Source organism: Carassius gibelio, chromosome A6 (genome assembly GCF_023724105.1).
Source record: "Carassius gibelio isolate Cgi1373 ecotype wild population from Czech Republic chromosome A6, carGib1.2-hapl.c, whole genome shotgun sequence".
Classification (NCBI taxonomy): domain Eukaryota; kingdom Metazoa; phylum Chordata; class Actinopteri; order Cypriniformes; family Cyprinidae; genus Carassius; species Carassius gibelio.
In genome coordinates, this window is record NC_068376.1 from 2,705,338 (window position 1) to 2,719,195 (window position 13,858).

General features: G+C 33.6%; 1 protein-coding gene across 22 annotated transcripts in view; it reads right to left on the reverse strand.

Moving 5' to 3' along the window:
* Positions 1 to 2,474: 2,474 nt before the first annotated feature.
* LOC128015257 (KICSTOR complex protein SZT2) overlaps positions 2,475 to 13,858 on the reverse strand; it is an 80,965-nt gene continuing 69,581 nt past the window's right edge. For 15 of the 22 annotated variants that reach the window (XM_052598962.1, XM_052598963.1, XM_052598947.1 and 12 more), the window contains 7 exons: positions 11,165 to 11,378; positions 9,817 to 10,000; positions 9,619 to 9,741; positions 8,040 to 8,568; positions 4,868 to 4,981; positions 4,378 to 4,446; positions 3,138 to 3,686 (listed from right to left, as the gene is read on the reverse strand). In XM_052598962.1, coding sequence (XP_052454922.1) covers positions 3,543 to 3,686; positions 4,378 to 4,446; positions 4,868 to 4,981; positions 8,040 to 8,568; positions 9,619 to 9,741; positions 9,817 to 10,000; positions 11,165 to 11,378 — 1,377 coding nt within the window. In that variant the 3' untranslated portion in view covers positions 3,138 to 3,542. Of the gene's footprint in view, positions 3,687 to 4,377; positions 4,447 to 4,867; positions 4,982 to 8,039; positions 8,569 to 9,618; positions 9,742 to 9,816; positions 10,001 to 11,164; positions 11,379 to 13,858 lie in introns of all 22 variants that reach the window. The other 7 variants (XM_052598961.1, XM_052598960.1, XM_052598957.1 and 4 more) reach the window with 1 other exon arrangement.

The window sequence follows — 13,858 nt, forward strand, 5'->3', positions numbered from 1 at the left end:
TCAGCTGCGAATTTGCAAGCGATCTGAAGATGTTTTACCTCTGCTGAGAGTAATTCATGCTAATGTTTCTCTCCAGGATCCACTTGAAGGCGGGAGGGTGCCGGTGGGGGCGGGCCACTGCGCTGTTGCCATGGAGATGGAGGACACCTTTGTGCAGAACCTGAAGCATGCTGCAGGTGTCCTCTCAAAGGTGACCTCCGCCCCCTTACTGCATTAAACCTACAGGATTCTGTCCGACACAACAGGCTAATTCCTGGTAAATATTCAAATAAATATTCATGGCACTCATACAATCTTGTAAAAGTTTGAAAAAGTAAAGCCTAATAAATATTAATAAATCTCTCAAAGACTGCCAATTTGATCAGCAATCGCTAATAATTAATTTATAAGTAAATTAATTTATGCTCATTCATGCAACATTCTTCTAATTTTCTTTTATTTTTGATGCAGTGTCAGGATGCAGATGGTGAGCGAGCTGTAACACTATTTGAGTTTACCGCTCAGGTTTATTTTTAGTGAATGTTATCATTACGGTTCATGAAGCATTTATCTTAAAGGGGTCATATGATGCTGCTGAAAAGAATAGAAGCTCATTGGTCTGAAAAGGCGAGGTGTGCTCTGATTGGCCAGCTATCCAGTGCGTTGTGATAAGCTGAATACCTCAAGCATGAGATGGAAATATTACGCCTCTTACCATAATGCGATGCCCTGTTTGGCTGTAACGATGAAATATAAACATAAAACCCATTATTCAGTAATATATGAACATGATTTCTAGTTGTGCTCTTTTGGAAGGCCAAACAATCACAGTGAAACACACAGCATCTATGCGACATAGTGATGTAGACATGTGGGGGCGTGTTTAAACGAGCCGTTTTAGCGGGGTGTGGACGAGACTTAACTTTAATAAAGAATATCTTTTTAGGTTTGAGACTTTAGTATTTGCAACTTTACTGATCTTCTTTGTGCACCAAGAGCTTGTTACACTCCAAAGAGAAAGGAAAAATTTAAATCGCATCATATGACCCCTTTAAATTAATTGAGAGACATAAAAAGTAGTATTTTTTTCCCACATTGAAAATATATGTATATAATAAAAAAACATCATAAAAAAATAAGAAAACAAAAACTAAGCAGATTTCTTTATTTACATATGCATTGAAATGTAATAAATAAATAAAAAGATTTTTGGCCCTTCATATTCAAGTTTGAGCATTTCTGTTTGAAATGGTAAAAAGTGACGCTTATTTATTTACATACATTTTTAATTCAATTTTTTTAGAATATGCAAATTTATAAAATCTTTGTTTTATTTCATATTATAAGGTTTTAATTGTTTTTGATAAAGTCCATTGACACTCCCTAGTCTTCTGGTGCTTTTTTTTTTTTTTTTACTCATTTTGACCTGAAATTTTGACCACTGTTTGTGGTCCTGCATTGGAAGCTTATTTTATAATCTAATATATATTTCATGTAAAATGTTAAAATATTATTTGGTGCATTTTTTGTTTTGTGCATACAAACTAAATTAAATTAATTAGATTAAAATGGTCATTTTTGGGGGCTAGTAACCACATTAGAGTCCACTAAAAGCACCCCAGAGAGCACTCAGTCAGGACAGTCGTGTGTGTCTGTCAGAATCTAGTTATCTGCTCTTTCAGTCTGTGTTCTGGGTGTTACCTTCATTTCTGTTGTGTGTACAGCAGCCAGAAATGAGCATCACATGAAGTCATTTTTACTCCTCTCATTACGGAGCAGCTGCAATGCACACGCTGTCCTTTCCAGGATAATAAAATCACATTCAGCGTGCTTTGATTCTGGTGCTAAATAAATGATTGGCAACTTCACTCAGAATATACAATAATACTTACAACAGGTAAGTGTGAGAGTCTTAAAAAAATTACTTGATTCTTGAAATAAAAATTAACTGAAAAACATTATATATTATCAAAATTAAAACATTATATATGCACACACACACACACTTAGGGTATTTATATATAAACTATTTAATTCAGCTAGCTGGCAAGGCAGCATTTCTCATTTTAATTTAGTTTAACTTGTACTAAAACTGAAATAAAAATTAATACAAATCTACACACATATACACACACAACTAAAATTTAAAAATACTACAAAATTACTACATTAAAATGTAAAAATACAATTATATAAAAAAAAAAACATTCAAAATATTAATATTAATCTCAATGCTGACATAACTCTGCTCATTATGATTAGAATTGACTTTTTAATCCAGCTTTATTGTGAATGATTCATCAATGCATATATACATATATATTTGATGAACAACTATGTTTTTTGTTAATATTCTCAATTACTTTTAGATTTTATTTTGTTTAAAGTTTTAGTAATTTTGTTGTGTTTTTGTTTTTTTATTTTTAGATGACTTGTCAGTATATGAAATATGACTCTTTCCATCTTTCGAAGCATTGCACATGAAGACCACTTCAGATGTTTTAATTTAAGATTTATTGGTAAGCGTTTTTCTTACAAATCCGCCTCTATATACATAATGTACAAATGACCTGTTCACACATTTGAACTGCTAATTAATGTTCTAACATTTAATGAACGCTTCTTTCAAAAATGTCCAGTGTGCTCCAAGAAAACCAAACAGTAAAACCATTTCATTCTTCAGTGTCTGTCACTACAGGAGGTAAATCTTCCCCGTTCGTTTAGTTAGTTTGGGTGTCCAGTATCGTTTCAGACTAATCGTGTCCAGCTCTTTATGTTGAAGGTACATGAAGGCCATGTGACTCATTTAAAGAGACAGTCCCTGTAAAAATCTAATTCTGTCATCATGTTGTTTCAAACCCATATGAGTTTCTTCTAGCTGTTGAGTACAGAAGGAGATATTCTGAAGAATGTTGGTTACGAAACAGTTGAAGGTAGCCATTGACTTCAATAGTATATTTTCAATACAATGGAAGTCTATGGCTACCATCAACTGTTTGGTAACCAACATTCTTCAAAATATCTCCTTCTGTGCTCAACAGAAGAAAGAAACTCATATAGGTTTGGAATGAAACGAGGATGAGTAAATAGTTAATTTCTTTTTAGCGGGAACTGTCCCTTTAAGAGAACAATTCACTAGCCTCCATCAAATTTATGAGAAAGTAAAATAAAGGCACTTTTATGATGAAAAAACGGCAGTGAAGACAATAATGATGCACAGAGAGATGCATAATGAGAAAAAAAAACTATTGCACACAGGCTACAGAAACAGCAACTGAGAGGAGATGGAGGAAAAAAAAAAAAAACCTACGCACAAATGAACGCTAGACTACAGAAAGACAGTATGGCTTTGGCAAACCAGCGGAGTCTCAAACGCTATAAATACACCCTCCCAGATAACCCCCCTCCAATCAACAGGCCGGCACATTCAGCTGTTTCCCTGTGCAAAATATTAGCTATTTAATTGGCAATGGATGCAACCTAGTCGACACAGCATGCATTACACACGCGAGACGCATTCAGTCTCAGTCTAAGAGCTCAAACCGATGTCAGACACTTGAGGTTCACAGCAGGCCCGTCCAGAGGTTGTAGCAGGCGGTGTTGATGACCGACTCCAGATGGTGATACATGGAGACCAGCTGCGGTGGAGGACTGCTGCTCGACTGCGTCTGCGCAGGTAACGGCTCCCGGAAAACAACCTTCAGACTCTGGAGGCAGCAGAAGACAGAGGAACGCTCAGATTTACAGTGGGATCGGGTTTGATGTACAGCACATGAATGAAGGAACCTTATCTGACAACAACAAGTGCACATTCAGCCCACTCTCCAAAAAGAGTGTTTGCAGTTTAAAGTGTGCAGGCTATTTGTAGGAACATTTAGGCACAATAAGATTTCATAATAAAATGTAATAACTCATAGTTCAAATAAAAGACACCTCATGATAATGCAAAAAAAAAAAAAAAGAGAGAGATTTTCTCATTACTGTAAAGACAAAAATATATAAATAATAATAATGATGATTAATTACATTACACAATTAATAATTTATGCATTGTGATTTTAAATTATTAAAAAAATATTTAATATAAAAATAATTATACTACAATACTACTTTATTTTACTACAGTGAAGATTTAGTGCATCACAAAAAATGAGAATCACCCTTAAGAATAAAAAAAAAATAAATAAATAAAAAAAAGCACTATGATAATTAAAACTAGGAGAAAAATGCTTAGTGTAATATATGATACAGTATAGTATAATGTAACAATACAATAACATTCAATATAAGCTTTATAATTGAAATGTAGTGTTTAAATTATTACAATATCGGTTTAATGATCAGAACACAATTCTTAAAACATTTATCAAAATAAAATAAAATAAAAGTGTAACTCACAGTTTTTCCTGCCTGTGTGTCCAGGAAAACGAGCACAAAGCAGTCTGTAAACTTCTGGTTCAGGACGGCCTGGAAAAGAGAGAGAGAGGTTATGCCCAAACATTCAACATCTCGACTCCAGATGTTTATTTTTATTTTTAAACTGAACCCTGATCTTCACAATCCATTTCACATGGACCAGGAAGCTTTTCAGAGAATCCTGAAAAAATGCATCATGGTACGACTGTTTTAACACTGATAATAATCAGAGATGTTTCTTGAGCAGAAAATCAGCATATTTTCATGATTTCTGAAGATCATGTGACACTGAAGACTGGAGGAATGATTCTGAAAATACAGCTGCGCATCACAGGAATAAATTACATTTTACTTTATAATTACATAGAAAATGTTTATTTTAAATTGCAATAATATTTCAAAATTTTACAGATGTTTTCTGTATTTTTGCTCATATAAAAGGCAGCCCTGGAGGGCAGAAGAGATCTCTCACCAGGTACTGTATGCCGCTGTCGTCTTTAAAGTGTCTGCAGTTCTGTGGGAAGCGTGACAGCAGGACTTTGATGAGACTCTGGTACCAGCCGGGACTCATATTCAGGAAACAGTCCTAAAAACACAATTACACAAACTCATGCGGGTTTGGAACAACATAAATGACGATAGAATTTTAATTTGGCACTTTTATCAAGATTATTCAGATTTATTTTTTCCTTAAACTAGGAAACTGTTATTATGAATTATAATAATATTCTACAATATTAGTGTTTTTATTGTATTTTTGATCAAGTAAATGCAGCCTTAGTGAGCGGAAGAGACTTCTTTCATAAACATTACACAATCTTACAAATCAAAAACCAGGTTTGCAATTAAACTTTTACAATGATTATTACATCATATCAGCCTCAAAGGCTACAAGAATAATACTATTTAAAATAGTTAGCGGACAGTAATTTAACAATGTTTTTTTTACAAACAAATAATATAAAAACAATAATGAAAATAACAATTAAATACAATCTTTCACACTGATATCTAATTGAAATAATAAAAAAATACAAGTAAAAATGTTCAATAAAATATTTTACACACATGCATTATTCATGCATATATGGTGTGTGTGCTGAATAATAAGTGAACAATACTGTCAAAAGTGCAAAATTTAAATAAAACATATGCATGCATGATACTATGTGCATAGTTATGCATAACAAAACTGATATGCGCATTTTAAGTTTGAATAAAAGTAAAAAAAAAAAAAAAAAAAAAAAAAGAGTATTCAATGTTTAAAAAGCCTTTGAGCTCCTGAAACACTGGAGCAGAATATTCCTCTTTAAATTAGCCCGGCTTGTGCACACAAAGCATTGTTGTTTTTCAGATCAGATTTCATCGCGGCGAGAGCACAGGAAGGCAGTTTTCACAGTCTGGCTGTGGCAGTACATTTTTAAAAAGATGTAATTTGCTGCAAGTTTCTCCTGCTCTGATATCACAGCAGGAGAACATCTCCACTTCCTTTGTGAGCGTGTGCGGCCCTGACAGCGCTATACATCATCCCAGCGCTCACATTAGCATTAGCAGTCGTGGCACACGAGCGGCCCGCTTGCTAACATTGACTAAGCGACTCAGCTAGTGTGAAGAGAATACAGAAGTGCGTAGCGCATGAATAGATGAGGAATCAAATGCATTGATATGCAGGTTTGGAGGGACGGGCGTCCGTGGGGGAATCTGAATAGGAGCACATTTGCTAGCCGTGAACACGCATCACATCATTCACAGCCCGTGTCACGTATGACACCTGTTGAGAACCTAAAAAATGCTCAAACTTGGGGATTTCTTGTGATTTTCAGTTCTGCAAAACTGTAATAAAGTACTGGATGATGCATCAGCCAATAGGAGCAACCGACCACCCACCTCATTATCATACTGGAAATATCAGTCGGAAATAACACAGTAAATAAATGCATAATATAGATATAAATAATCTTTAGAAGAAATAAATAAAAATAAATTATTATAATATATATATTACTTGCATATAATACATTTTTAAAACATTTTCTCCACTGGATCATATATTTATGTCTGCATTATTTATTCTGTATGCATATTTATTTACGCTACTTTTTAAAAGTTTTGGAGCGATTGATTAAATAAATTAACACTTTTATGTTTTAAGAAAGCATTACATTGATCAAAAGTGACAGTTAAGACATTTGGAGTGTTAGACAATATTTCTATTTCAAATAAATACTGAACTTTTGAACATTCTATTCATCAAAGAATCCTGAAAAATTAAATGTATCACCGTTTCCAACTGTTTTCAACATTGAAAATAATCAGAAATGTTTCTTGAGCAGCAAATCATCATATTAGAATGATTTCTGAAGATCACGTGACACTGAAAACTGAAGGAATGATCCTGAAAATACAGCTGCACATCACAGAAATAAATTACACTTTTTAATATATTCACATAGAAAGTAGTTATTTTAAACTCTAATAATATTTCAAATTTTTACAGTATTTTTAATCAAATAAATGCAGCCTCGGCAAGCAAAAGAGACATTTAAAAACATAAGAAAACCTTACTGATCCCAAACATTTGAACAGTACTATATCATTCAGTTTCAGTTTTGGTTCTCTGTAAAACAAATGCTCCATACATCAGTGCTGTTTCTAACACAGTGATGTTTGTTGGCATGAGCGTAACGACTGCTGTGTAATCAAATCACGATCGAGCACCCTGCTGGTGGAGGATACGGCGTGTGAATCTGTGTGAATGTGTGTTGGTCCAGGAGGGATCATTTATGCTGTAAATAAGGAACGGAGTGTGATATTAAAGGGCTGATTTCCTGAGCTAATTAGCTGATGTTTATGGCAGTGTGCTGATGAATACACCACGTGTTTTTCCTACAGAGCGATGCATTAGTTTGTTTGTTATCAGCCATCCATCAAACTGCACCGAGCCAGCCGCTGATCACACCGTCCTCAATAAACTGCAGAACAAAGGAGAAAACATGCAATCTTCCCACGGTTTCTTAAAGACTAGTGTGTACAAGAAAACAGAGCGCTGCATTTTCATCAATTATTTTTGAGAACTATTTTTGCCAGGACTGAGTATTAAATTAACATGCAAAGTTTTTTAAAACACATAATATTGTTTAATATTCTAATATAGTATTTAATTAGAATCCAATCAAATGATCACACAGACAGGGATCAGGATCTAATTTAAATATATTTTTAATTTTGTTATATTTAATAATCACACAATGCATTTAAATATATAATGTTATTAATATTTAAATTAATATTAATGCATTTAACATTTTCCATAATAAATATGTATTATTCTTTTTTGCAATACTTAATATTATTATAATTTGTGATCATGAATAATATTAATGTTATAGTTAATATTTTTAATATTGTTATTTTCATTTTAATTCAATTGAATTTAATCAACTTAAATGTATACATCAGAAAAACAGGGACCAGTGTTATGTGAGCTCATGGTGCTTTATCAAATGTTCATTGAAAAACGACCCCTTTTTAAACCTATTTGTGGGAAGTGGCTGCTAGAGAACAAAGAGAAAGGAATATAAATGTTAGATTAATGAGTGTGAAAGATGGTGTTGGAGGTGAAGGGCAGTGATGTGTTTTCATACCAGCTGTGGGTCAATCTCAGAGACTGATCTGCTCTGCACAGCGTCCAGCAGCTCCTCCAGTTCACCGAAGGTCAGTTTGCTGAGTTTGAGTTTATCCAGAGCCAGGTGCTCCCCGTGGAAGAGCCTCCTCCAGAGGTTATCCCTGCGGCAGTGGCCCATGGCCTGCTCCACGCTGCTCTGAATCTGCCGCCGTGCAGACAGCACCTCCGAACTGAGCAGAGGGAAGAGAGGACACGGGTAGAAGAGCCCCTGAGAGTCGTCTGCGTCTGCGTCTGTGTGCAGGAGGCTCTCTATGGGGTCAGACTCGGGGCTGGCTGGAGGGGTGACGGGGACGCTGGTGTCCTCCCACAGGTCCAGCTCAGATTCCCGCGTCCCCGGGCTGCAAGCCTCCATCTGCTCCGCAGGGATGCGGCCGCTGAGGTCACCGGGGTCACGGTGGATCTGAGGAAGCTTCTTAAAGCGCCGCATGTCTGCAGTCAAACGCGGGAACAGCTCCCTCTGACTGGTCATGATCACATAGAAACGCAGCCTGAAACCAGTACAAACAGAAAAATCCTCATTTAACAGAAAACAGGAAGTCAGAATAGACCCAAATAATTGTATCCCCCATCAGTGCACTGATGTCCTTTTATAATCAATAATGAGAATGTAACCACTTTCTCCACTTTTCTTTTCTGCTGACATAACCGTGCAGCTGGAGAAAAAAATTATACATTTATTTCTTAATATATTACATATTTTCTAGGATACATAATTTCATATGATCTATAATATTAATTATTATTATTATTTACAATATAATAATAATACTAATTATTATTAATAATAATAATAATAATAATATATATATATTGATTAAGATCATGTTTGTATTATAATATTTTATTATTTCTTTTAAATTATGTATTAATATTGTTAACATTTTATAAATAAAATAATAAATTGCTATTTATTTATAATAATAATATATCAGTATAATCACTAATAACAATTTATAAATTCATATAATCCAGAATAAATAAATTAATATGATCTTTAATAGCATGTATCATTTATTTATTTGTTATTATAATTTTTATGATTTTGAATAATTTATTAGTATTTATAACTGTTATTATTCATACTAATTAAAAAGAATAATTCAATAATAATTAGTAATTATAAATATTTATATTATACAGCATAAATATGATTTATTGAGATAGTGATTATATATATATATATATATATATATATATATATATATATATATATATTTTTTTTTTTTTTTTTTTTTTTTTTTTTTTTTTTAGTAATTTAATAGTAATGTTACAAATAATATCTATATTATTATTTACAATATCATATAACAAAACTGGACAGAGATGGATACACTGCATTCAAAAGTCTCCGTCTGTATCGTGTTTCTCTGATTATTCAGTTTCACATCACAGAAGTGAATTATATTGCAAATGTTTCATGTTGTCCTGTCCTGTTGTTTAACTCTATTAACAGCTGTCCGGAGTTATCTACCAAAGTAGTGTTTAACTGATGCCATAATGTGCTTCACAAAGGCACTGTATTCCTGGATTGTTTGTACCTGAGCAGGTGTCTCTCTCCCTCCGACTGCTCCTCAAACGGGGCGGCGTTATGACAAACCAGCAGCGACACGTCAAAGTCATCGTGGTGTCGCAATCCCTCCAAGTCTTTAAATGAGCCAGAGCTTCAAGAGAACGATATTATTAGGATATATGAAATAACATCATTTGCTCAAACTAGGAGTGTACAGTTAAAGCACCTGTTCCACAGAGCGACCAGTGCGTACTCATGCAGGTCTGCGCTCGGCGCCCCCTTTTTGTTATCAGTGGTAACTGCAGCTTTAGACATGCGCAAGGGCTTCATCCCGTAAGTGCCGGCGTGATCAGTGATGTAATTATACAGCTGATGTGCTGTGATCATCCCCGTCGATATGGAGAAACTCCCTAGGACACATGACAAGCATATTATGCATGACTGGCAAAAACAAGAAAAACACCTAAAATATATATATTTTTTTTAAATATGCCATTAACTATATGCTATAAGTGGGTGATCTGCTATAAAAGGTCACATTTTAACCCAAAATAAAAATAAAATACATTCAAAATTATATTTTGCATTAGGTCCACTTAGATTTGAAATAATCACATTTTATAGTTAAGTTATTCTGTCATTATTGTTACCAATTAGATTCTCATTACTGAATATCAATAACTATTATTTTTAACCAGCTGCATAAAGTCACATGAAGTATAAATACTTTAAAATTTAAATCTCTCTTTTTGTTTTGCATTATAGTAATAAAATCTCCAAAATCCCTCTAATAAACATACATTCATACATATGTACATAAATAAGAAAATAAATGGTCACTGTTAAACATGCGTAAGTAAACAGAATTATATATGAATATAACTATATGCCAATATTAAACATAATATTTTATTAGTTATTAGGCTATACCACTATAAATAAATAAATAAATGTCACTATTAAACATTCATACATACATAAAAACAAATATAAATACAAATATATGCCACTGTAAATAAATAAATAAATAAATAAATAAATTTCACTATTAAACATTCACACATAAATAAAAACATATGAATACAAATATATCCCACGGTAAATAATTAAATAATATAGAAATATATCTCACTATAAATAAATAGATAATATTAGAATATATCCCACTATAAATGAATAAATAAATAAATAAATAAATAAATAAATAAATGTCACTATTAAACATTCACACTTAAGTAGAAACATATATAAATACAAATATAGGCCACAATAAATGAATAAATAAATAATATTAAAATATCCCGCTCTAAATACATAAATGTCACTATTAAACATACATATGTAAATACAATTATACATAAATTAAACAAATTATGTATAAATATATCCCACTATAAATAAATAAATAAATCCCTTTTTTAAATAAATATAACTATATATACATATATGCCAGTTTTAAAATAAATACTTTGTTGTGAATTACAGTGACAGTGTCATGCAGCATTATTTTCACTTAAAATAAGGCCAGACAACTGACAAGAAAAACTCAAAATAAGTTTCTGACATGCACTCACCCTGGAAGACGTGGTTGCGTCCGAACTTTGGTATGTCGGGGTGATGGGCGATGAAGTCCTCCAGAAAGGCGGTGAGCTGGTACCCCTGCCGCAGGGTCATGTGACAGCCCACGAGGTACTGATGCACCACACGCAGGTGGAAGTCGTAGCTGAAGGAGTGAACGTGCATCAGATCCCGCACCTTATCACACTCCTCGGTGAACAGCATGGACAGCTGAGGACAGAAACACACACATGAACACACTGCTGCATCATCCACATCACCTGAGAGAGATCATTCGGATCAAAGGCATCAGAACCCCAGAGGAAGAACGCAAGCAGCAGCAGGAACATCATCCCATCAACTCCAAATCCTCAAAACCTAATGAAAGAGTTTCTCTACAGACGGTCAAATGAAACCAGTCTCACATCCAAGTCTGGCGAAAAAACATGTCCAGGCCACATTTCAACCCAACATCAAAACAAAATTATATTTAGCTATTTATCATTAAAACCTCACTTAGGACCATTTCGATTTGTGACTATTTTCGTGCCAAATAATCAGATTTTACACTTTAATAAATTTAAGTTATATTAATAATAATCATATTTTCATTAATGTAATATGTTTTTTAATTAGCATAAAACTCCTATGATATAAATACTTCACAATTTAAATAATAATATATTTGTTTCATATTATAGTAATAATATCTCCAAAATCATACTATTAAACATACATAAACAGTCACTATTAACATAAATTAACAAATATATTAAATATTATATTAAAAAAATATATTACATATAATATTAATATTAAACATATCCAATATTAAGCAAAACATTAAAATAAATATCATGCCACTATTAAACTGAAACAAATGCATGAATATAAATATATGCAACTCTTAAACAAAATAAATGTATTTTTAAAACATGTACAGTATAGTAAACATCTAATGTGTTGTGATTGGCTGTGACAGGGTCACGTGTCACGCATCATCTGTGAGATCTGACAAATTACTTGTCAGTGGAAAATTATTGCATCTTGGAAACTGTAAATGTTGCAATGCACTCAATCTTAATGGTGCTTAATTTGGAGCTGAAATCTGAACCAGACATGCTCTTGATGGGTTTTGAGAAAATCACCCAAGCGCACCTCAAACCTGACATCACATTTAAAACTAAGAGCAAACCAGCGACAGGCCAAACCTTTATAAGAGTCTTTTTAAAAGCATCTGTGATCTCAATCAACATAATAATTGTATCCCATTTAATTAGATCTCACATCAAAGCTGTGCTTGCAAAAACATTAGTGGTGAATGCAAATGATTGCAGAGGGAGAAAGCATGAGTAATTACAGTACAATGGGAGCAGGAGGTGGGGAGGGCGCTGGATTCGACGGCTAAACGCTATTACTGCTGCCGCTTTCATCCTGACCATTACACTGGAACAAATGCAAATAGGTCTTATCAAATCAAAGAGTCAAGGATTAAAAAAACCCTGTTCATTTGACACTGCAGTGGCTGTTCCATTTGCAGAAAGCAGAAAACAGCTCGCGCAATTGCACCTTTCATACCCGCACGAGAAACATTTTTCACGTCAACATTTAGAAATTTGCCAGTGGCCCATTTGACTGAAAGTTCTGCGGAAAGATAATAGCGTCATTACATTTTCCTCTCAGTCATGTGCATGAAAACGGCTCTGTTCACAGCTTGCTATGATTACAGTGGTTAGTATGTTGTGTTTGCATTCATGATACTCTTAAAGCATAATTACACCCGAGACCTAAGTCATGTGTTAACCGAAAAGCCCACATTCAGGGAATTGAAGCCCTTTGACGTTTCCCATTGCATTGCATGCTATGGTGTTTTTCCAGATGCCATGAGTTGCACAGGTCAAGCTCTGTAACATGTCAACAGAGGCTTAATAAATGAAAGAGATGGTCCACTTGAACATATAAATGAGAGCAATCATAACGACAGCTGTAGTCCTGTCCTACAGGTAAAGTAGGAGGTAGGAGTCAGAACTACACTCAATAAAGCGGCTGAATGCATTAGAGCTCAAATAGCAAAAAGACTGTTTGTTTACTATTGATGATGCATGTGTATTAGCTGTTTTTGAGTGATTTTTACTTAAGAAATAAGCTTTAATATAATTCTTGTCGCATTTTATTGATCTGAAATAAATCACCAACATAATTTTGACAAATACTTCTGGAGAGTTTAGCTATTCTCCATTCAATCAGATGAAGCTGTACTTGCATGGCTGGAAACAGCTGCCCGAGGCGTTACAAGAGTGACCGTACAGTGAACTTGCCTTAAAGGGACTTTGGCATCACTTCGAGAGATCTAGGTGTTCAACTTTCTTACTTTTACAGTTTTTACTGCATACTGTGAACTTTCACTACTTCCTGGCTGCCTGGTAACCTCACAAAATCACCTTTCAATGACACTTGATAAAGAAAAGCCTAAAAGGCCCTTTAAGCCATCAAAAACATTTGTACTTTTTAATGAATGTACCTTGTCTTATTTTAATTAATTTTATTTGTACACATTAGTCCAATTTTTATTATTATTATTATTATTAAATATCTTTAGTCAAATGGCAATCATTGTTAAAACATTATTATAGCTAGAGATTACATGCAATTACTGTGGAAATAACAGCTGATAAAAGTTAATACTGTGTTTAATGTTACATGTTACATGC